Consider the following 26,109-nt stretch of genomic DNA (forward strand, 5'->3'; position numbering starts at 1 on the left):
AGAGAAGTTAAAATGGAACATTCTGAGAACACTTTAGGTGACTAGTCTAAATAAAAACTAGTCAGATTCTAATTCCAATATTGGTATGCTCGAGAGAGTGTTTAAATGTTTCATATTTGTACATTATAGGAAAGCAGTAGATAATATCAGCTAAAACCAGTTTTGCAGGCAGATAAATATACATTTTAGTACATTTTAGTCACTCAATGAATGCATAATATTTGCCAATTCTGTAAATTTTTCTAAACTTCAGCTTCTTCATATGTAATGTGGAAATAGGTATAGTAGCTGTATCATAGGTTGTTGTAAGATTCAAATTAAATAATTTCATGTTAAGCATTTCACACTTCTTATAATATGCTAAGCAACTGATAAATGTTAAAGGCTAATTATAGGGAACACAGGAAAACCAACCCAAAAGAGCATATCTGTCCATATGGAGAATATTTCATCAACTTAAATTTTGTGTGTGTGTGTGTGTGTGTGTGTGCATTTGTGTGTGTGACAGAGACAGAGAGAGGGACAGATAGGGATGACAGACAGGAAGGGAGAGAGATGAGAAGTATTACTTCTTCACAGCAACTCCTTAGTTGTTCATTGATTGCTTTCTCATATTTAGCCCCCAGGGGGGCTACAGCAGAGCAAGTGACCCCTTGCTCGAGCCAGCAACCTTGGGCTCAAGCCAGCGACCTTGGGCTTCAAGCTAGGAACCTTTGGGCTCAAGCCAGCCACCATGGGGTCATGTCTATGATCCCACCCTCAAGCCAGATGAGCCTGCCCTCAAGTTGGCAACATTGGTGTTTCAAACCTGGGTCCTCTGTGTCCCAGTCCAGCACTCTATCTACTTTACCACTGCCTGGTCAAGCTCAACCTAATATTCTTAAGTCTTTTACTGTATCCCTTTTTAGGGAAATTTAAAATAATAATAATAAGAAGAAGAACATGCTTACTGAGAGTCACATACGTATGTACCAGACACATGAGGACCTTCATGAATTCTCAAATTTAATCCTCATTTGAGGACTTCCAGTCACAAAGTTTGATTTTATTTACTGGTATTTGACTTCTCAACCAGAAGAAGAGAACCTAGTGTTCACCACTTTACTGCATTGTTTCAACGCTGAAACAATATTATACCATCAATTATACAATTTGCAAGTGAAACTTTTTTATAAATTGTCAGTTATGGCAAAACTTCAGGAAGAGAGTTATATATAACTACAGGATAATAAGTATTTTCAAAATATTTACCCATCTAAACTGACATTTTTAGGCTCTGGCTGGTTGGCTCAGTGAATAGAACATCTGCCTAGAGTGTAGATGACCCAGTTTGATCCCGTGTCACGGCAAACAAGAAAAGCAAACATCTACTTCTCTTCCCCTCCCTGTCCTGCTGCTTTCTCTCCTCCCCTCTCACAGCCAGTGGCTTGACTGGTTCAAGGGTTGACATCAGGTGCTGAGAATCACTCAATTGATTTGAACATTGGCCCCAGACAGGGGTTGCTGGGTGGATTCCGGCTGGGGCACATGTGGGAGTCTGTGTCTCTAGCTCAGCGGTTCTCAACCTGTGGGTGGCGACCCTGGCGGGGGTCGAACGACCAAAACACAGGGGTCGCCTAAAGCCATCGGAAAATACATATTTATTATATAATACATTTTTAAATAAAATATGTATTTCCGATGGCTTTAGACGACCCCTGGGTTTTGTTTGTTCGACCCCCGCTGGGGTTGCCACCCACAGGTTGAGAACCACTGCTCTAGTTTACTTACTCTCACTTAAAAAAAAAAGATAAATTAACATTTCTATAACTCAGCCAGTTTAATAAAACATTATTGTCAGTCTGCTCTATGCTCTGTACTAAGTACAAGCTTTGTACTAAGCACTAAAGATTTAAAAAAATACTTTAATAAATACAAATATAGTATCTAGCTTCATGAAGCTACTGACTTAGAAAGTAAATAAGCAATAAAATTATTAACTGTATCTCTAGGAATACCAAATATTATGTGTTTCCCACTGTTATGAAATAGGTACATAAAACACCACATAACAATATATTCTTTTCCAAAATCTGAGCCAAGTCTAAGCCTCTAGATCAGGGGTAGTCAACCTTTTTATACCTACTGCCCACTTTTGTATCTCTGTTAGTAGTAAAATTTTCTAATCACCCACCGGTTCCACAGTCATGGTGATTTATAAAGTAGGGAAGTAACTTTACTTTATATAATTTATAAAGCAGAGTTACAGTAAGTTAAAGCATATAATAATAATTACTTACCAAGTACTATATGTCTGATTTTTACTGTTTAGCAGAATAAATCTTTATAAAACAACTTACTATTTAAATCTATCTTTTTATTTATACTTTGGTTGCTCCGCTACCGCTCACCATGAAAGCTGGAATGCCCACTAGTGGGCGGTAGAGACCAGGTTGACTACCACTGGTCTAGATCAATCTTCTTCCAGAGACCATAGGAGAGAGAAGAACACATTAAATTACACCTAATGGACATATTCTGTCAAAGAGTGTGAAAAATTCTACAGTATAATTAACTCAGAAGCTTCAACAAATAAATCGCTTGGGGAAACAAATTTAAATCACAGGATAACCAATTGAGCCATCAACTAAGCACAATATGTAGATCTTATTTGTATTTTTATTGGAAGAAATCAGTTAACAAGAGAATGTTTCTGAGCAATGAAAGAAAATTGAGCATATTCTGGGTATTGGATAATATTAAGGAATTACTGAGTTTGATGATTGTGGTAATATTGTGATTATATTTCTTACGCTTATTCTGTCAGAGACAGAAAGACAGATACTACAGGATTTCACTTATATGTGAAATCTAAAGAACAAAAGAGATGAACAAACAAAACAGAAACAGACTCAGCTATAGCTAGCAAACTGGTGGTTGCCAAACGGGAGGGGAAGGGGGACTGAGTGAAAAGGTAAAGGGATTAAGTACAAATGAGTTACAAAATAGTCATGGGGATATAAAGTATAGTATAAGGAGTATAGTCAATCATGCTGTAATAACTATGTAAGATGTTAGGTGAGTACTAGATTTAAGGGAGTATCACTCTGTAAATTATATGTCTAACCACTATGCTATACACCTGACACTAATATGAAATAATACTGCATGTAAACAGTAATTGAAAAATAAGAAAAAAAGCTTATTCTGATAAGTATATGATGTCTAAAATTTGATTTAAAATCTTTTTGTTTTTTTCTCTTTTCTAAGTGATAGGTGGGGAGATAGATTCCTGCACGCACCCTGACCGGGATCCACCAGGCAACATCTGTCTGGGGCAGATGCTCTGCCTATCTGGGGCCATGCTCAAAAACAAGTTATTTTGGGCCTAACCAGGCGGTGGCACAGTGGATAGAGCATCGGACTGGGATGCAGAGGACTAAGGTTTGAGACCCCAAGGTCGCCAACTTGAGCGCTGGCTCATCTGGTTTGAACAAAAGCTCACCAGCTTGGACCCGAGGTCGCTGGCTTGAGCAAGGGGTTACATGGTCTGCTGAAGGCCCATGGTCAAGGCACATATGAGAAAGCAATCAGTGAACAACTAAGGTGTCGCAACGACAAACTGATGATTGATGCTTCTCATCTCTCCCCATTCCTGTCTGTCTGTCCCTGTCTATCCCTCTCTCTGACTCTCTGTCTCTGTAAATAAATAAATAAATATCTTTAAAAAACAAGTTATTTTTAGTGCCTGAGATGAAAGCTCCAGGGAGCCATCCTTAGCTCCTGGACCAATGTGCTTGAACCAACCGAGCCATGGCTGGGAGAGAAGAGAGAGAGAGAAGGGAAGAGGGAGGAGTCCAGAAGCAGAGGGTCACTTCTCTTCTATGCCCTGACCAGGAATCAAGGCGAGACATCTACACACCAGGCATATGTAGAGCATAGAGACATCTATGCTCTACAACCGAGCCAAACAGCCAGGGCCAATTTAAAATCTTTCAGAGAGGAAGTTAAATGAGTAATACATGAAAAATGAAGAATATAATGTTATTATTTATTGAAGCTGAATATTGGGTTCCTGGTGGTTCACCGTATTACTCTCTACCAAAACAAAACAAAAGAACTGTAGCAAGTGCTATAAATGAGAGATATATGGTGCATCAAGAGACGATAAAGGATTTTTCTGAGTCAGAAAGGTTTTTCTGAGGAACTGACACTTGAGCTGAAATCTGAGGACTGAGTTTACACTATATAGGAGGAGAACAAAGTGAGTGAGAAGATTAAAAGGCCAATGTGGCTGCAGTAGAGAGAGCAAGTCTGAGTCCAGGATGAACACTTCAGGGATTTATTGCTTAATTCCAAAAGTATGGTGAGGGTCTTCCTTATTTATAAGTCCCTCCAGGGAAAATTTAAACCTGTTAGGAGGAAAAGCCTAGTCCCTTTTCCCGGTCTAATTTTAATATTCAATTGTCTGAAACACAGGCATATGCCCTTGTTAGCACTTAAACTACGGAAAAAGTAGTCATTGAGTTACGATTCTCTTAATTTGCATTATAAATAGTTGTATCCTCAGGATTTGGCCCACTTGTGGGCATTCATTTACTATTTCTGAGAAGCTCAATTGAGATGTGAAGTTTGTTCATTTTGTATTCTAAAACATAGCCACAATTTGACCCAAATTAGTAGAAAATTTTACATTGACTATTATAAAAATAATATTATTTTTCTCCCCCCTGCCTCCCTCTACTCCCTGAACATAAGACTGTCTACTGAATTCCTCTTTGGTGTGATTCCATCAAACACTGTCACTATCAGAAACAGCTCTATGGGAAATAATTTTTCTCTATTAAGAATATAGTGGAGGACATTATTCCCTATGTCACTGAGTATCACCTTTATGAAGATACATTTGGGAAATTCTTGTCAAATCTTAATAACAGAAAAATTATACTTAAGTTTTATATCTCATGGAAATTTGAAATTGTATAATTTATAACATTTTATGTGAATTGATGTCAGCTAAATAGTCTCTTTTTTGACTATTGATAGTCTCTTTTTTGTGGCAGAGACAGAGAGTCAGGACAGATAGGGACAGACAGACAGGAAGGGAGAGAGATGAGAAACATCAATTCTTTGGTGAGGTTCCTTAGTTGTTCATTGGTTGATTTCTCATATGTGCCTTGACTGAGGAGGCTACTGCAGACCGAGTAACCCCTTGCTTGGGCCACCACCTTGGGTCCAAGCCGGTGAGCCTTACTCAAATCTGATGAGCCCGCACTCAAGCTGGCCACCTAGGGATCTCAAACCTGTGTCCTCTGCGTCCCAGTCCAACACTCTATCCACTGAGCCACTGCCTGGTCAGGCTAAAATAGTCTCTTAAATAAGCCTGGTTTAAATAATTAAATTAAATTTATATCTGCAGCTTATTTTTTGAATTAAAGGGGGGGCAGGATCAGTAGACCTACAAAATCTGCTAATGGAATTTAGTCTGTAATGCAATTGGTTTTTACCTCTCTAGCTACACTATTTGTAAAATTAAAGGGGATTTGGCTGCAACTGAGTGAGATTCAGGTAGACCCCAGTAAAGCTTGCCAACCTGGGTGTAATGTATATATATGGGTTACTGTGAGCTTCAACTACTAAGTCCCTCAGTGTTGAGGTGGCAGCATCCACTAAGCCAGTTACCTCTAACCAAGAGTAGCTTCATCTATTTACCCCTCTTTAACAAAGATATACATATTATTATTTTGTGTGTGTGTTAAATGTAAAAATTCTTGGAAACTATAGTGTAGTATCATCTACCCATTGTCAATGTCTTACAGTTTATATCCAATCACAAATTTGATGCATGGTCACCAAAAACATCTCAGGCTATATCTGTAATACTTATGAATGTAACCTTCACATCAAAGCCTACAAGTTTTGAGTGCCTTTTTGATGCAAGGATTCTTTGTGACTGCATCAGCAAACTAGAGGACATCTTAAACCCATTACTCAAGAGACATCAGAGAAAGAAAGAAGTGATTCTTTTATGTAATTATCATATATGTTCTAATCCAAAGCATTTTTTTTTATAATCCATTCTCTTACCTGATATTCTTCAAGAATTACTTCATTACAAAGGCAAATCATTTTGATTTTTTCAAAGTATTTGTCAAGTTATAATGTTAACATATTTTGAAGGAAAAAACATAAGGTGGTAGAGGATCGTTGTTATTCATTAGCATGTTTGCCAACTGCATATTTCACAAGAATTCTATACTATACATTGAATTCTTTGTCAAATATAGGTAATACTACTATTATTCTCCGATATATTCCTTTTATAGTTGACCTCATAATATAAAATTATTTTGTTGAGTTGCAAGTTATGCACATTTTTCAAAAAAAATGCTTCTGGAGGTAAAAATCAGCATTTTAAGGTTATAAAAGTTCTTATAGTTATAGTCTTGGATCTACAAAGGGAAAAAGCCAGGATTAGACTCATCATATTTCTTTTTTAGACCCAGACCACACAAATAGAAATGAGGACAAGATCACCAACTTCTATGATCACTTCTTTGAATATCTCGGATGAGGCGACAATCAGACATGAAGAAGGTAAAGTAAAAAATATTTAGACACTATGAAAGATACTTTTCATAGCAGCCAATTTTAAAGAAATTCTATAATTTCTTTAGAATTTTATATGATAACTAAAACAAGAAATAACTAGAATATTAGGATTAAAAATTTGTAAAAATTTTATAAACAAAGTGTTCTAAACATTGGAAAGGGTTACCAAAGAATGCCAAACAATTTTTGTTTTAGCATTGAAAGTAACATAAAAGTAGCAACTTGTAACTAAAAATAAAGCTTGTCATACATATATTACTTATAATCAGCATATAGATAATACATAAAACAATATATTAAGGTCCTTTCTATATTGACTTTGCTTTTTTAACATATAACTGGTAACTTATTATTATGGCCGATGTTGAAAGACATCATTTTGTAAAGCATATAAATCTAGAAACTATAAATTATAATACTCTCAACTATATTTCATATTTCTTTTTTTGACATATAGTCCCATGTTTTGCTTCCAATACACAGTTTGTCTCTTTTTCATTTGTCTAAATTCAGCTAGAATGAAAAAAATAGAGGAAATTTACTTTGCTCTGCTTATTAGTATAAAATATTTTTCTTTGCTAATTCCACATCAGAAGTATAGTTTCAAACCTCTTTTGACATGCAGAAGTCAAAATTTTCTATTAAACAATTTGCTGATGTTTAACTTTTCTATTCCTCTATTGCAGAAGATAAAACATGTCAGAAGAGATGTCTGTTGTGTTGGCGTAAATTTGCTAAAATGTTCTTGATCTGGAATTGTTCTCCCTGTTGGTTAAAATTGAGAGAGTTTGTCCATGTGATTATGATGCACCCATTTACTGATCTTTTTCTCACTATCTGCATAATTGTAAACATATATTTTTTGGCCATGACATCTTATCCAATGAGTGATGAAACCATCAATGTTCTCACCATTGCAAACCAGGTAAGGCTCTTATTCTTCCTAATTTTTACTTGCAATTTTGATTGTTTTTTAAAGTCTTTTTGTTTGTTTGTGTTTTGTTGTTTTTTTAGTATCAATATTTTCATTAGCCTACCTATATATCTGAAATATAAAAGGCTTTCATATTTATAATTATATTATATAATTGGACTTTATAAAGCACAGGTAGTTTTTTAGACCACTGTACAAGTGCTTAAATGGCTGGGCTCTAATCTTGCCTCTGGCAACAGTCAGCCACCTATCTTGGACAAATCAATTCACTTTATTTATTTATTTTTTTATTTACTTGATTGTGTTTACATAGATTCTAGGGTTGCCCTGAATACATTCCTTCGCCCCCGTATTTCTCTCAACATCTCCTTTTTCCCCCTCCCTAGGGTGCCCTCCCCCCTTCCCTTCAGGTTTATCCCATCCTATCATCCCCTTCCCCTCTGTCCTCTTTTCCTCAGGTCCCTTTGATCCCTCCTCTGTCTCAATTCTGTTCCTCAGTTCTCATTGTTCCTTGGATTTCTCAAAGGAGTGAGGTCATATGATACTTTTTTTTCCTCTGCCTGGCTTATATCACTTAACATAATAGTTTCCAGGTCCATTCATGTTGTTACAAAAGGTAATATTTCCTTCTTTTTCATGGCCCCATAGTATTCCATTGTGTATATGTACCACTGCTTTTTAATCCACTTGTCTACTGATGGACTCCTGGCTGTTTCCAGATCTTTGCTATTGTGAAAAATGCTGCCATAAACATGGAATGCTTTTCTTTTTTTTCAGTTGGGGTTATGATGTTCTAGAGATATATTTACAATAGTGGGATGGCTGGGTCAAAAGGTAGATCCATTTTTAATTTTTTGAGGAATCTCCATACTGTTTTTCACAGTGGCTGCACCAGTCTGCATTTCCACCAGCAGGAGGGTTCCCTTTTCTCCACATCCTTGCCAGCACTTTTTCTGTGTTGTTTTGTTAATGAGCGCCATTCTGACTGATGTGAGGTGGTATATCATTGTGGTTTTAATTTGCATTTCTCTAATGATTAGTCATGTTGAACATGTTTTCATCTGACTATTGGCCATCTGTATGTTCTCTTTGGAGAATTGTCTATTCATTTTTTTTCCCATTTTTTTTATTGGATTGTTTGTCTTCCTGGTGTTGAGTTTTACAAGTTCTTGATAAATTTTGGTATTAACCCCTTATCAGACGTATTGTCGAATACATTCTCCCACTGTGTGGTTTGTCTTTTTATTCTGTTCATATTGTCTTTGGCTGTACAAAAGCTTTTTAGTTTGATACAGTCCCATTTGTTTATCCTGTCTTTTATTTCACTTGCCCATGGAGATAAATCAGCAAATATATTGCTGTGAGAGATGTAGGTGAGCTTACTGCCTATGTTTTCTTCTAAGATACTTATGGTTTCAAGGCTTACATTTAAGTCTTATCCATTTTGAGTTTATTTTTTTGAGTGGTGTAAGTTGGTGGTCTAGTTTCATTTTTTTGCAGGTAGCTGTCCAATTTTCCCAATATCATTTGTTAAAGATGCTGTCTTTACTCCATTGTATGCTCTTACTTCCTTTGTCAAATATCAATTATCTACATAGGTGTGGGTTTATTTCTGGGTTCTCTGTTCTGTTCCATTGATCTATATGCCTGTTCTTATGCCAGAACCAAGCTGTTTTGAGTACGATGGCCTTGTAGTATAATTTGATATCAAGAAGTGTGATACCTCCCACTTTATTCTTCTTATTCAACATTGCTAAGGCTATTTGTGCTCTTTTTTGGTTCCTTCTAAATTTTTGGAATATGTGTTCTATGTCTTTGAAATATGTCATTGGTATTTTAATAGGTATTGCATTGAATTTATAAATTGCTTTGGGTAATATAGACATTTTAATGATGTTTATTCTTCCTAACCATAAACATGGTATATGCTTCCACTTGATTGTATCTTCCTTCATTTCTTTTATTAATGTTTTATAATTTTCCAAGTGCAAGTCTTTAACATTCTTGGTTAAATTTACTCCTGGGTACTTTATGTTTTTGTTGCAATAGTGAAGGGAATTGTTTCTTTAATTTCTCTTTCTGACAGTTCATTGTTGGTGTATTAAAATGCCTCTGATTTCTGTGTATTTATTTTATACCCTGCCACTTTGCTGCCATTTATCAGGTCAAGTAGTTTTAGACTGAGACTTTAGGGTTTTCTACATACAGTATTATATCTTCTGCAAATAATGATAATTTTACTTCTTCTTTTCCAATTTGGATGCCTTTTATTTCATCTTCTTGTCTTATTGCTGTAGCTAGGACTTCCAGTACTATGTTGAATAAGAGTGGTGAAAGGAGGCACCCCTGTCTTGTTCCTGCTCTTAAGGGGATTGCTTTTAATTTTTGCCCATTGAGTATGATGTTGGCTGTGGGTTTCTCATAGATGACCTTTATCATGTTGAGGTATGTTCCCTGTATTTTCACTTTGCTGAGAGTTTTGATCATGAATGGGTGCTGGATTTTATTCAGATGCTTTTTCTGCATCTATTGAAATTATCATGTGGTTTTTCTCCTTCCTTTTGTTTATGTGATGAACCACATTGATTGATTTATGAATATTGAACCATCTTTGCCTCCCCAGAATGAAACGCACTTGATCATGATGTATGATTTTTTTTTCATATATTGTTGGATCCGGATTGCTGAAATTTTTGTTGAGGATTTTAGCATCTAAGTTCATCAGGGATACTGGCCTATAATTTTCATTCTTTGTGTTGCCTTTGCCTGGTTTTGGGATCAGAATTATGCTCGCCTCATAAAAGGAGTTTGGAAGTCTTCATTCCTCTTGAATGTTTTGAAATAGATTGAGAAGGATAGGAGTTAGTTCTTCTTTGAATATTTGGTAGAATTCACTTGTGAAGCCATCTGGCCCAGGGCTTTTGTTTGTTGGGAGTTTTTTTGATAACTGTTTCAATCTCATTTGTTGTAATCGGTCTGTTTAGGTTTTCTGATTCTTCCAGATTGATTTTGAAAGATTATATGTTTCAAGGAATTTGTCCATTTCACTTAGGTTATCTAATTTTTGGCATACAGTTCTTATGTATTTTCTTACAATATTTTGTATTTCTGTTGTGTCAGTTGTTATTTCTCCACTCTGATTTCTAATTTTATTTATTTGAGTCCTCTCTCTTTTTCTCTTGGTGAGTCTGGTTAAGGGTTCATTGATCTTGTTTAACCATTCAAAGAACCAGCTCTTGGTTTCATTGATCTTCTGTATTGGTTCTTTGGCCTCTTTGTCATTTATTTCCACTCTAATCTTTATTATTTCCTTCCTTCTACTACCTCTGGGCTTTACTTGCTATTCTTTTTCTAGTTCTTTTAGATGAAGAGTTAAGTTGTTTATGTAGTGACCTTCTTTATCTCTTACTATAGCCTTTGTTTTAAAGTCCATTTTGTCTGATATAAGTATTGCTATCCAGCTTTTGTTTCATTTTCATTTTCATGAAATATTTTTTTCCATCCTTTTACTTTCAGTCTGTGTATCTTTTGTTTTGAGATGTGTCTCTTGTAGACAACATATGAATGGGTCCTGTTTTCTTATCCACGCAGCTACCCTATGTCTTTTGATTGGATCACTTAATCCATTTACCTTTAAGGTTATTATTGATATGTAGTTGTTTATTGCCATTTTATTCTTTAAAGCTTTATTCCTCTTTTACTATATTTTTCCCCTTTTGTTCTGTTTACAACAGGCCCCCTTAACATTTCTTGCATCATTGGTTTGGTTGTAATGAATTCCTTGAGTTTTTGTTTGTTTGTTTGTCTGGGAAGATTTTTATTTCTCCTTTAATTTTAAATGATAACTTTGCTGGATAAAGAAGTCTTGGTTATAAGCTCTTGTTCTGCATTTATTTGAATATATCTTGCCATTCCATTCTGGCCTCAAGTGTTTCTATTGAGAAGTTGGATGTCATCCTTATGGGGGCTCCTTTGTAGGTGAGAACCTTTTTTTCTTTAGCAGCTTTTACTATTTTCTCTTTATCTCTTAGCTTTGGTATTTTAATTATGATGTGTCTTGTTGTAGATTTCTTTGGGTTTCTCTTTAATGGAGATCTCTGTGCTTCTTGAACTTGTTTGACTTTTTCCTGCATCAATTTAAGGAAGTTTTCAGCTATGATTTCATTGAAGAAGGTCTCTCTCCCATGTTCTTTCTCTTCTTCTTCAGGAACCCCTATGATGCGAATGTTGTTTCTCTTTAGGTTGTCACAGAGCTCTCTTAGAGTTTCTTCAGATTTTTTCAGCCTCTTTTCTTTTTGCTGCTCCACTTCTGTGTTTTCGTTTATCTTGACTTCTAAATCGCTGATTCGATCCTCTGCTTCATCCAGTGTGCTATAATTGTTTCTAGTGTAGTCTTCATTTCTGAAATTGTATTTGTCATTTCTGACTGGTTCTTCTTTATTATTTCAATGTCCTTTTTGATGCTTGTAATCTCTTTATTTGTGTGCTCATTGTGTCCATCCATTATTGTTCTAAGATCTTTTAGCATTCTAATAATCCTAATTTTAAACTCTGCATCCAGTAGTTTGGTTATTTCCATATCACTCAGTTCATTTTCTGGAGGTTTCTTTTGTTAATTCATTTGGATTGCACTTCTCTGTCTTCCCATTATGTCTATGTGTTTGGGTGTATTGTTTGTAGAGCTGGTTGAGTCTAGGGTTGTTGTTTTCTGTCTCAAATTTTCAATTGTGTTATTTCTAGGTCTTCTTGGATTGACATCAGCTGTTGTTTGTAACCCACTGTAAGATTTGGCTTTTCTAATAGAGCCGCTTTGAAGTCTTGATTCCTTTGTTTTCTTTTCAGTTTTCTTAACTCGGTGGTAGTCTTGTTTACTGATCTCAGCAGGGGGCTTATTTGAAACTGTATCCAAGGAATAGAATATGGTGGTGTAACCTGAAACTCTGAAGGCCTGATCTGCCAGCTATTCTCTGAGTGTGGGGTGCTTTCTCTACTTCAGTAGGGGGAGGTGTATCTCAGATCTCCATGGATACCTGAGTTACTGCCCCTCCTCCCCACATCCTGTTTTCAGCTGTGTTTTGTGCGGATTGGAGCCAAATAGATTTTTGTTTTTTAAAGTCTTGAGTAACATGTTACTTTATTTGATAACCCCAATATGTTTTGAATGCATTATATAAGCACTTGATGAACTTGTTTTTTGGTTTTATCTATCTTCTCCACTTCACAGTGCCAAGACCTACTTTGTAAATGTTCTTATCACTGAAGAAGTTTATAACTAGAGTTTAAAATTCTACCATTGTAAATTTGGGATTCCTCGCTAGTTGCTTGACAGGTTGCTGGAAATTATTTCTTTCCTCTCTCTTCCCTCTGTTGGTACCATAGCCCCATAAATCAGAATAGGGAAAGAGTCAAATAACAGACACAGTTTTTCATTGACACCTGATTTAAATTCTGACTACAACTGTGCCTGACCCTGTCTGCTCTTTACCACCTTAAGATTGGAGCATATTCTTTACAATGTTTTGTTGGGATTCACCTATCCTTTTCATTCCATACAATGCAAAAGGCAAAACTAATTTCTATGAATTTAAAAACAAGTCACATTCAAGCAAACATATATAGTGTTTCAACTTTTTTGTTTTTATTACTGTTTATTATTTTGCTTAGTTGCTTAGTACTCATATAAACAGCCAAACTGCTACTACTATTGAAGTACACATTATTTGATACCAAAAAAATAATTTAGTTATTTCTGCCAGTATAGTTTTTAAAACGCAGTTTCCGTAAGTTTATTCTGTTGGGTTTGTTGTTGTTGTTGTTGTTGTTGTTATTCTGGACCATATATGTACTTATTTTATTTTTTACAAATTGAAAATAAATATCTTTTTTTAAAACAGTTTTTATTGATTGCTTTTCTTTTCACAGAGACAGAGAGTTGGAGAGAGGAACAGATAGGGACAGACAGGAAGGGAGAGAGATGAGAAGGATCAATTCTTTGTTTAGGCACCTTAGTTATTCACTAACTGCTTTCTCATATGTGCCTTGACTGGGGGTGGGGGGTGAGGGGCTACAGCCGATTGAGTGACCCCTGGCTCAAACCAGTGACCTTGGGTACAAGCCAGCAACCTTGAGCTTCAACCCAGTGACCTTTGGGCTCAAAATAGAGACCATGGGGTCAGCTCTAGGATCCCATGCTCAAGGCAGCGACCTCATGCTTAAGCTGGCGAGCCCGCACTCAAGCTGACGATCTTGGGGTTTCAGACTTGGGTCCTTCACATCCCAGTCTAATGCTCGATCCACAGTGCCACTGCCTTGTCAGGCTATTGATTGATTTTTAAAGAGAAGAGAAAGAGAGAGTAAGAAAGAGAGAGAGAGGCCCTGGCCGGTTGGCTCAGCAGTAGAGCGTCGGCCTGGCTTGCAGGGGACCCGGGTTTGATTCCCAGCCAGGGCACTTAGGAGAAGTGCCCATTTGCTTCTCTGCCCCCCCTCCTTCCTCTCTGTCCCTCTCTTCCCCTCCCGCAGCCAAGGCTCCATTGGAGCAAAAGATGGCCTGGGTTCTGGGGATGGCTCCTTGGCCTCTTCCCCAGGCGCTAGAGTGGCTCTGGTCACGGCAGAGCGATGCCCCAGAGGGGCAGAGCATCACCCCCTGGTGGGTAGAGAGTCACCCCTGGTGGGTGTGCCGGGTGGATCTTGGTCGGGTGCATGCGGGAGTCTGTCTGACTGTCTCTCCTCGTTTCCAGCTTCAGAAAAAAAAAATTTTTTTTCTATAAAAAAAAATTTATAAGAAAGAGAGAGAGATAGAAAAGGGGCTGGAGGGAACATACAACTCATATTAGTTGTATGTGCCTTGACCAGGCAACCCCAGGGTTTTGAACTGGTGACCTCAACATTCCAGCTCAAATGCTTTACCCCTTGTGTCATTATAGGTTAGGTGAAAAATTAAGCATCTTATCAAATAATCCATATACCAAAAGAGACTATTCAAAATTAAAAGGGCCCTTGCTTGTTGGCTCAGTAGATAGAACATCAACCCTGCCTTCAGAGGTCCCAGTTCAATCCCCAGTCAGGGAATACATGAGAAGTGACTATTTGCTTCTCTATCCCTCCCTTTCTCTCTTCTCTCTTTCTTCCCCTCTCCCAGCCAGTGACTCAGTTGGTTCAATCATCAGTCCCTGGTGCTGAGAATAGCTCAGTTGATTAAAGCATCAGCCCCAGATGAGAGTTTCTGGGTACATCCCTGTCGGGGTGCATGCAGGAGTTTGCCTATCTCTCCTTCTCTCACTTAAAAAGATTAAAAGATGTTTTTACTCTCAAATATTCTTTTATTTTCCTCCCAGACTAACTTCCTAAAATGATTAAAGATTTTGTATAAATTGTTTAACTTTAGATTATTAAATAAAATATATAAGTCTATTGTAATACACACTCCAAAACTAATCAGATATTGACAGAGGGACTGTGGGGAATGTGATATTGAAAACTTACGCTTTCTGTGAATGAGGGTTCTGATAGAGCTATTGCAAACACATCCTCATTCCTGTGTTTTTTTATTTTATTTAGGTTTTCATTGGAATTTTTACAACAGAAATGATTTTTAAAATAATTGCCATGCATCCATATGGGTATTTCCAAGTTGGTTGGAACATTTTTGATAGCTTAATTGTGTTCCATGGTTTAGCAGAAATTTATCTAGCAAATGTCCATGGACTGGGCTTTCTTCAACCATTCAGGGTGGTAAGTAGAATCCAAAACTAGTATCTTATTTTATAAAAATTTATCTCAGTTTCCTCAAACATAAAATGGGAAGAATAGTAATACCTATACCATTGGGATATTGGAAATATTAAGTGAGTTCATTCTGCCCCAGAAAAGAGGAAGTGGTCTCCAATACCATTATTTAATGCCTTAACGGAAATAAGTCATATATGTAACAAATTTGAGATGTAGTTCTAGGAAGCCAGGCCAGAGGTACTAGACCAGTTTTGAGAAACAAAGTAATGAAGAGCCCCAGGAGATGAATGTCAATGTGTAACTAAGAAACTGGAATCAGATATTTCTAAATTTAAGATAGAAAACTTTATATAACACCAGTCAGGCCAGGAGACAGTTATTATAAAAACTAAGCCAGAATCAGTATATATCTGCAATGAAGCGTGGTGGTAAGACTCATAAAACTAAGCGAGGAAATAATATTTAAGAAAATGTTAAGTATTTGATAAGTAATATATTGTCCCATGCTGGTAAACAATTGAAAAAATGTAGCAGGAATCAAGAACAATCTGTCTTAAATCCTCAAACATTAATTTTTCTAATGAGTGAGAAAAATATATACAAGATGTAGTTTTGAAATTTATGAATGAAACAAGTCCAGGAAATACAGAAAATGGGATCAAAGATAAGATCAAAATATCTGAAAGACTAGTAACAACTAGTAACAGATGTTTTACATGGATTAATGTAAAGTCATACTCTTCAGTAGAGAAAGCCAAATGTATACTAGAAAAAGTTAAGGAATGTATATCACATATGTAAATGATGTGTGGGTTTTGGATGACTAAGTTCATTGTGATATGGTGGCTAAAACATTAACGTAATTTGTAGTATATCAATAGAAATAAAAAAAGTGAAAAGAAAAAGAATATACTAAACCTAGATTGTAGAATGTTGTGTTTGGTCTTCAAAGTGTTCTTTTAAAAAGGAAATACACAATGGAAACCAATGGAATTCAGTGGAAACTGACAGTTATTTTTTAATATTATCTATTTGTCAGAATGTGAGAAAATATCCAATGTGTTGTGAAAAGCAAACTAGAATGGATAGCTGCCCTACCAGATATGGAAACTTATAGCTTGTGTAATTGTAGTAGTATAATATTAAATGGGCATTGACAGATCAATAGAAGAGGATATATATGGATTTTGTGTAAAAGGTTATAGAATTTGTATAATGCATTAAGAATTGTACACAAAATGAATTTTCAGTGGTTAGTTAACAATGCTCAAAACGGAATATTACATTATGGACTATATATGTGAGTGTGTATAATGCTGATAAAAAAATTTTGAATACCATAGTAAGTAGTAACCAAGTCTTTTTTAATCTTTCTTTTCTATTCTTGCTTTCTTTTTACGTTACTCTATTAGTTGCGAATTTTCAAGTTGGGGAAATACTGGCCAACGTTTAAGATTCTGATGCTTACTCTTAATAACTCATTAGCGACCCTGAAAGACTTGATCCTGCTGTTTTTCATATTCGTATTTTTTTCTGCTGTGGTTGGCATGAAGCTATTAGATTGGCATAACCAAGTAAATGTCTGCCAGTTATACTATCAAGACCCACGCTGGCACATGGCTGACTTCTTCCATTCCTATCTGAATGTGTTCCGGATTCTCTGTGGAGAGTGGATAGAGACTTTATGGGATTGCTTTAACACAGCAGGAAAATTCAGTTGTATTCCGTTTTACATGATGGTCATTTTAATTGGAAACTTATTGGTAAGTCATATATACTTCTAAATTTTCCTTGAGAATCTGATGTAATATAGTCTAATATTTTCATGGTGTGGCTTATGGGGTCTAGTGATCTATAACTGTACTGTTCAACATGATGGTACCCAGCGTGTTGTGGCTATTGATCAGCTGAAATTTAAATGGTGTAATTTAAAATGTGTAAAACCATCCAGTGGATCTAAAGTTTTAATCAAAAAAATAATTTAAATTATTTCATTAGTGATTTTTATATTGAATTACATTTTTAAATGATAATCCTTTTACATATTTAGTTAAATAAAATGTTAGCATATTAATTTCACCTGTTTGCTTATGATTTGAATGTGAGTACTAAAAAATTGCATATGTGAAATATACACATCATATTTCTGTTGGATAACACTGGTTTATAATCTTGCTACTCAAAGTAGCACCAGCATCATGTAGAATATAATTATCAATGAAGACTCTCAGACCTTATTCCAGACCTATGGAAGCAGAATCAAGATTTTAACAACATCCTCAAGTGATTTGTATGCACATTAAATTTTGAGAAGCATTTAAACATAACACTCATTGTGAAACTTGAACACACAGTGGAATTACCTGGGGAATTCATAAAAATATACTAATGTCTTGCATCCATTCCCAAAAATTCTGATTTTATTGGTATATGGACATAACCTGGTCATCAGGATTTTTAGGAATTCTTATTTGATTAAATTGTGCTGCAGAATTTGAAAACCACTGGTCTATAAAGCTTCAAGGAGAGTTAATATAAGCTTATTCATTAAGAGAGAAAGCTTTCATTTTTAAATTTCCAACAATTAATCTGGTGCTACATGAATTTAGTCCGTAGCTTTTACTTCTAAGAAAGAAGCTGGCTTAGAAAAGAAAACTGTTCTTATAGAATAAAAAGAAAAACAGGACTCAGTATTTGCTTTTTACTCATAAATTATAGAGATTAAATACATTTCCAGGAAATTAGATTACATTGTGTTGGAACCCTTCCTGGTTACTTCTCTGTTGCTCTGGTCATAACCCCTGTCACATTATTTGGTTTTATATTTCATTGTTGATGTACTTGTTTACTTTTCTTATTAAACTGCTCCTTAAAGGAAGGGATCATTACTGTTTTTTGCATCATCAAGGCCCAGAACAGTGCCTAATATGTAAAAATACTTAAATATCTTCTGCCTTTGTAGCTATTAGTACATTTTCAACCGCAAGTGGCAGAAAACACTATTGTAAATGGCTAAAAATATATATATTAGCATATATAAACGTATATAAAAATAATGTATATAACATATATATTATATATTACTCAAAATAACAGATATTTCACTTCAGTTGACACATATATACAAACAAGATCTTAAGAGACAGTTCTTTGCCAATCTCCTATCTGTCTTTTCTATGCCCTTTACTGTCTGGTGGCCTCTGTTTTAGCAAGATGGCTGCTTCAGTCTAAGCTTTAAGTCTAATAGAAGAGAAATTTCTGTCTTTCCCAGAAGTCACAGCAAATTTCTCCTATTAGCTCATTAGCTCTGAATCACAGGTTCATTTCTGAAGGGATCTCTCTAGCTCAGGGTGTGGAGTACATTTATTATTTATTTCCCAGGGTGTGGAATATATTAATATATATTATTACATTAAGCCACTCAGAATCTCCTTGAAGCTGAAAATGATGTCAATACAGACCCAAATCATATGACTAATAACAGGATAAAAGTGGTTGACCAAATGAAATGTAGGTTTTTATTCCCAAAGTAAGGGCTATGGTTGATGGCTGTTGAGATAAACAACAACTCACACACATATATACACTCCACTCTATTTCTAAGGTGTCTTTTAATAGTGTTGAGTTATAGAAAAATAAAGAATTCAGATCCAAGCAAACACAGGTTCAAATTTCAGTCTATAATACTAACAGTTAAGCTATTTTGTGCATATTATATAGTCTTTTAAACCCTGACAATATCTACCAGGAGAATAAAATAATAATTTAATACATGTCTTATAGGGATATTGTAATTTAAATAAAATCAGTTAGCACTCTGTAAATATTCAGAAATATTTTACTTTTTTTTTAAGAGACAGAGAGAGAGAGGGGGATAAATAGGGACAGACAGACAGGAATGGAGAGAGATGAGAAATATCAATCATCAGTTTTTTGTTGTGACACCTTAGTTGTTCATTGATTGCTTTCTCATATGTGCCTTGACCGTGGGCCTTCAGCAGACTGAGTGACCTCTTGCTTGAGCCAGCGACCTTGGGTCCAAGCTGGTGAGCTTTGCTCAGACCAGATGAGGCAGCGCTCAAGCTGTTGACCTCGAGGTCTCGAACCTGGGTCCTCCGCATCTCACTCCAATCCTCTATCCACTGCGCCACCGCCTGGTCAAGCTTACTTTCTTTACAATTTAAAATGTTATATCTCCCACATCTACAGAATTTTATTAATTTCTTAACATTTTTTTAGAAGTTTCAGTTAAGCACTTTACAGATGTTTTGCCTGCAATTTAAGTAGTTGCCACCAGTTGAATTGTGACAAGGTCACATAAACCAAAGAAGGATAAAAAAATGAAAGAAATAAAAAGTTGAATATAAAATCCAGTTGCTTTTTATTTTTTAATAAATGTACGGGGTGACATTGGTTAACAAAATTATATAGGTTTCAAGTGTAAAATTTTATATCATATGTGCACTGCATTGTGTGTTTTCCACCCAAAGTCAATTTAGTTGCATTTTAAAAATTAAAAAAAAAGATCATAAATATGTTATTCCATATATACTTATATATTCCCAAATTAAATATGTTGATATAATTATAACAATATTAAAATAGAAGAGCCATTAAATTCTTTGATTACTAATCAGAAAAATAATTTCTTAAGTCAATCTTGAATTTCCTTACTCTTCCACACTACTTTATTTTGTCATGAGTTGCTCAATTCTCACACAATAGGTAGATAGTTTTGAAAGAGCAAATTTCAGGGAAAACTTTAGGATGTTTTGTTTTATATATATTATTTTACCTTTTATCTCAACACAGAAGCAATATGTGCGTTGAATTCCTATAAAACTGTGACTGAAAGCTATATAATATAATTTGTATTTCCCCTCTGTCTTTATTAATCCTCAAATTAGAAGAGGTAATCAAACCTCTATAGATTTGGTCATTTACACATCTTTTTTTCCTTTTTAAACCTTTAAGAGATCAGGCCATTTTTAACTTAAACCACACTTGAACAAAGCAGAAGCACTTCTTCATTTGTACCATACTTCCAGAATATTGTGAACTTTATTTCCAGCCCTTTTACATCCTTATTACATATATAGGTATGCTTGTATATGAGTATGTGAGTGTGTGTGTGTGTGTGTGTGTGTATAAGAAACCTTAGATTGCTAGGTCTTAAAAATACAATATTTGTAGCATAATTTTTCCTTGTCCAAATTATGACACACAATCTATTCTTTCATTTATTCTACAATTAATTTATTTTCCGCCTGACCAGGCGGTGGCGCAGTGGATAGAGCGTTGGACTAGGATGCAGAGGACCCAGGTTTGAAACCCCAAGGTCATCAGCTTGAGCATGGGCTCATCTGGTTTGAGCAAAACTCAACAGCTTGGACCCAAGGTTGCTGGCTTGAGCAAGGGGATACTTGGTCTGCTGTAGCCCCACGGTCAAGGCACATATAAGAAAGCAATCAATGAACAACTAAAGTGCCACAATGAAAAACTGATGCTTAATGTTTCTCATTTCTCTCTGTTCCTGTCTGTCTGTCCCTATCTATCCTTCTCTCTAACTCTCTTTCTCTGTCACTGTAAAAAATAAAAGAAAAAAAATAATTTTCCAACAAATACCACTAACATGCCTAGCACTGTGTTAGTTGTCTACTTAAGAGAAAATGTGGTTCCTACTCATTAGCACTGTGTTAGTTGTCTACTTAAGAGAAAATGTGGTTCCTACTCATGTTTATAGTCATGAAATTCTTACCTAACATCCTTCTCTTATTTGTCACCATGCCTAATACTTAAAACAAAGGTGGAAAAAGAAACAACCAACATCTTAAATTATATTTGGTCTTGCCCTTTTACATCCTGAACTCATTGTCTTTTGTAAATGATAGAGATGCTAATAGTGTAGTTCCTACAAGGGTCATGGAGTCCCTGCCCAGATTATTTGTAAGTAAGCCTTTTTGTCAAAAAGAGACACTCATGTGAGACCAATCATACAAATCTCTGAGGGTATTGGCATTTGATCATTGTATTTTCAGGTTTTTGTTTTTTTGTTTTTTTAGTTTGCCTTCTGAGACTTTGTCATTGTAGGTTATAGAAAATATATCAGTATTCAGATTATCTCATCAGTAAGAAATTCCCAATTTTGAGCCATCTTGCACTCTACATTTTATTGCTACACCAAAATATGGTTGAAATTAAGATTACTGATGCCAGTAATATCTGTGCAATAATATTTTGATTTTCCCATAAGAATGTTATTTGCAATTTATCTATTCATATATATTAAAATATAGGTAGAAAGAATTAAAAGCAGCTCATTGTGACTGACACTGAATAATGGGCAGTTCATATTTTCTCAGGTGTGTGTGTACATGAGAAGAGACAGTAATTTTCAGAGTATCTGAGACCATCTCATCACATAAATCCAGAATTCTTAAAGAAGTGTTAAAAAATGGGTGTTTGGAGATCTTTATATGCTTATTTTATGTACATGTTAATTGTCAATATACTTATTTCAACAGTATATCTTAATGGGTAAAAAAATTAGAAATGGAGGAAGGAAAAAGATATATAACTTGTATATACAGCAGTTCCTCCAATAACATCATTTTACTTAATGTCATTTTTGCCACCCACCTGTGACCTTGAAGTGGAATAAGTGGGTTGAAAAATAATTGTGATTCTTTTTTTATTATATTTCTTAAATGTATGTATAGCTGACATTGTTTCTTTGTTTAAAATGTTTTGAATATTTATTTATATTTAGTGATGTTTTGTGACCAGAAATATGCTGTTAGAACTTAGTTCTTATTTATATCAAGCCTTTGATAAACTTGGTTTTTTTATATGTTGTTTCAGTAGAGGTCACAATTTCCAAGAACCTATGGACAATGTTAAATGAGGACTTACTGTATATTTATTTTTAAACATGTGTGTCATTTAACTTTGCCCTCTAAAAATAATATGCAAAGCATAAAATTAACCAAACCTTAAACTGAAATATCTAAAGAGAGGAGACAAAATAGCTATGATAAGCAAAATGCTCAAATTATTACTTTAAATCTAACAGAATAATCAATATTAATCTTCAACACTAAATTCAAAAATACCATTTACATCCTACTATTAGAAACAAGATAAAAATCTGATTCTCTAGAAACAAACATGCCTTGATCATATTTTTCAGTGATGGTAAAGGTCAAAATATACACTATTGCTGAGTTTGAATATCTTGCAAGTATTAGTAATAGTTCTTCTATCACTTGTCTCTTTCTTGTTAAACCAAATTCACTGCCACAAATAATGATAACCTGCCCAATCTTTTTTATTTTTTTATTTTATTATTATTATTTTTTTGTATTTTTCTGAAGCTGGAAACGGGAGAGACAGACAGATTCCCGCATGCGCCCGACCGGGATCCACCCGGCACGCCCACCAGGGGGTGACGCTCTGCCCACCAGGGGGTGATGCTCTGCCCCTCCGGGGGGGCTGCTCTGTTGCGACCAGAGCCACTCTAGCGCCTGGGGCAGAGGCCAAGGAGCCATCACCAGCGCCCGGGCCATCTCTGCTCCAATGGAGCCTCGGCTGCGGGAGGAGAAGAGAGAGACAGAGAGGAAAGAGAGGGGGAGGGGTGGAGAAGCAGATGGGAGCTTCTCCTTGTGCCCTGGCCGGGAATCGAACCCGGGACCTCTGCACGCCAGGCCGACGCTCTACCACTGAGCCAACCGGCCAGGGCCAATAACCTGCCCAATCTTTCTGCTTGCATGTCTTAAGAAAATTTAGATGTGGGCCTCAGAACCAGGAATAGCTCTCTCCCAGTGAAATTCTTTAAGGATTTTCAGAACCCATAAAGTGAAATCAGCCACCTGAAGTAGCAATTTACTCTCTCATCTTGAGAGAGGCAGTTTGACTTAGTGAAAGAAAACAAGCTTTGGAATAAGACTTGAGTTCAATCTGTGTGACTTTTGAGATTTAACGTCTATAAACCTTTTTCCTCTATAAAAGAGAAACAAATACTTCTTAGAATATTGTGACTTTAAATTGAGTTCTGACTATAACTGTATAAACCTCTGACATGGTGTGTGACCCACTGTAGATGAGTAAAACCTGAATAGAATTGCAGTTCATATGCTGTTTTCAAATCTCAGTTCAGACTTTTTTTAAAAGAATTTTTGGTTTGTTTGTTTTAAAAGAAAACAAAAATGAGATGCACTTAACCTCATTTACTTCTTCATTTAGATACTTTACCTGTTTCTGGCCTTGGTGAGCTCCTTTAGTTCATACAATGCTGCAACAACTGAAGAGAATGATGAAGCAAAAAATCTCCAGCGTGCAATGGCAAGGATTAAGAAAGGAATAAACTATGCGCTTTCTAAAATATTACGTAAAAAGCAAAATGTTCCCAAGGACACAGTGGACAATGTAAATGATACATACGTTAAAGAAAATATTTCTGACCATACCCTCTCTGTATTGAGCACCACGCAAGACTTCCTCAAGGACAATAACAGCAGTGGCACAGAGAAAAACATGACTGAAAATGAGAGCCAATCGCTTATCCTCAGTCCTAGTGTCTCTGAAACTGTACCAATCGCTTCAGGAGAATCTGATACAGAAAATCTGGATAATAAGGAGATTCAGAGCAAGTCGGGTTATGGAAGCAGCAAAGAGGTAAGATGTTTCAATATCCTGATTTCTTATTATTGATTTATGGCATTCTTGATAAGAAGTTGAATCAACACTGAATTTCCAGAATGAGATCACCTGTTCAATCCTAGCAATTGCACTCCTTGCTCCTTCTTTTATGTTCTGGATCAAGTTACTCAAATTTTCTAAACTTAAATGAGGATAAAATTGTGTCTATTTCTGAGGGAAGCTAGAAGGATTAAAAATAATAATTCTGTAGTGCATATAACTATGCCCAGTATATTGTAAGCACTTAATAAACATTAGATAATATGATTTTAAAATCATATAAATTAATCAGACAGTGTAGGGTAATGAAAATCATGCTGAAAAAAACAAAATTTTTAAAATAAATTTGTATATCTGGAGAAATCATTAAATTTTCCTGGGCATCTTTAAAATGTGAGATTGGACTACAATAGTACAAGATAATTATTTTCTTGCTTGCTAAGTCTAAAATTCTTTTTTATAGTGCAATGTGTATTATAACATATATAATTGAGTTGAACTAAAAGAATGGAAAAAAATAAAAAATTTGATTTGAAAATATTTTTTAGTTTTATAAACTCCTGGACAAAAAACGGGGTGATACATTCAAAGAAGGGTAGATATTGCAGTTAACTTGCTATTCACATGTATACATATATACTCCACTGGATACAGTTTTGTTGTCCTCATTTGCAAGCAGCATATTGTCTTAGTAAGAGATGTACTGTAATAGAAAGCTACATCTGGCTTTCCCAGTCAAGGCACATATGACAAGCAGTCAATGAACAACTAAGTGAAAGCTACCTCTACATAGATCCCAAAGGCACTATGGGCTTCTTGCATTGGGCCTCACTAAGGACTGATCTCAGATCACTAATAGATACTGGGGTGGAAGGGGCAAAGAACGTTTCTTTGCAAGTCCTCAAAGTCCCTGGCACAATCTTTTATTTTCTAGGTGAGAGGAAGGGAGATATGAGGAAGACTCCCACATATCCCCCAACCAGGATCTATCCGGCAACTCCATCTGGGGTTGATGCTCAATTATCTAGTTATTTTTAGTGCCTGAGGCTGATGCGCTACAATGGAGCTATCCTTAGTACCCAATGCCATGCTGGGACCAGTCAAGCCACTGGCTGCGGGAGGGGAAGAGGAAAAAAAGAGGGAGGGTGGAGAGAAACAGATGGTCACTTCTCCTGTGTGTCCTTACTGGGGATTCAACCCCGGATATCCATACACTAGACCTATGCTCTACCCACTGAGCCAATGGCCAGAGCCAAAGCTCTGGCACAGTCTTCATCTCCAGACCTCTCCTTGCTTGGCAGCTTCTCTGAAACTGACCGTATCGTAGGAGTTGAGTCTCGATTATTCCAAGTATTTCCAGCTCTTAGTGAAGGAATTTTTATTTTAGAGAAACTTTTACTCCTTAGCGTACCCAATATTCTGAGGCTCACTTTCCTTTAATTAATATCTTTATGACAAAACAAAGAAAATGCCTCTCCAGCATAATTGTGTGCTTTACTTAAAACTTTGACTACCATCCATCTCTGGGTAAAATTGCTATTTATCACAGCACAGCATGTCAAAATATTCTGGGAACCTTTTTTCAAAATACCACTAAAAAGTGTGGGATATGAAATTATAAAGAAAAAAAAAGAATTAAATATAATCATTAATGTTGAGGTTGCAGAAGTTGTAATTCATGCTGCCTAATTATTTGGTCCTATTGATTGGTTAACTATTCATAAATTTGTTCATTTATTTGTATGTTTAGTATATATTTAATTTAATTAAACACTTTCCAGATAATGTAGCCCATGAATACTGGATGTTGATCTACCAAAAGCCAAGAATAAAATATGAAAGTCACATGTGATTTGATAATTCAGAAATATATATTCTTATTTCTTTGATATCTAAACTTTCATCCTTTTTAATTACAAATATGTAACTATATAAATTTTATAAAAATAACATTGAACTTTACATTGGGTTTTATAACTTTTCACAATGTAGTAATATATCATGGTCATTTTCTCATGACGTTAACTATATACTTTTCTATTAAAATAAGTTATTTATAATTTTGAATCTTAATTGATTTACTTGTAATTGTAAAATTATGCCATACATACTAAAAGTATTTTGGGAAAAAAGTCACATCAAAGAATTTAAGTGCAATG

The 26,109-nt window shown here is 35.5% G+C and overlaps 1 protein-coding gene across 1 annotated transcript in view; it reads left to right on the forward strand.

Moving 5' to 3' along the window:
- SCN7A (sodium voltage-gated channel alpha subunit 7) overlaps nucleotides 1-26,109 on the forward strand; it is a 98,954-nt gene that overhangs the window by 46,739 nt on the left and 26,106 nt on the right. Inside the window, exons 11-15 of the mRNA XM_066233918.1 lie at nucleotides 6,480-6,576; nucleotides 7,278-7,516; nucleotides 15,083-15,256; nucleotides 16,666-17,016; nucleotides 23,495-23,926. Coding sequence (XP_066090015.1) covers nucleotides 6,480-6,576; nucleotides 7,278-7,516; nucleotides 15,083-15,256; nucleotides 16,666-17,016; nucleotides 23,495-23,926 — 1,293 coding nt within the window. The remainder of the gene's footprint in view (nucleotides 1-6,479; nucleotides 6,577-7,277; nucleotides 7,517-15,082; nucleotides 15,257-16,665; nucleotides 17,017-23,494; nucleotides 23,927-26,109) is intronic.

Source organism: Saccopteryx bilineata, chromosome 5 (assembly GCF_036850765.1).
Source record: "Saccopteryx bilineata isolate mSacBil1 chromosome 5, mSacBil1_pri_phased_curated, whole genome shotgun sequence".
Taxonomy (NCBI): domain Eukaryota; kingdom Metazoa; phylum Chordata; class Mammalia; order Chiroptera; family Emballonuridae; genus Saccopteryx; species Saccopteryx bilineata.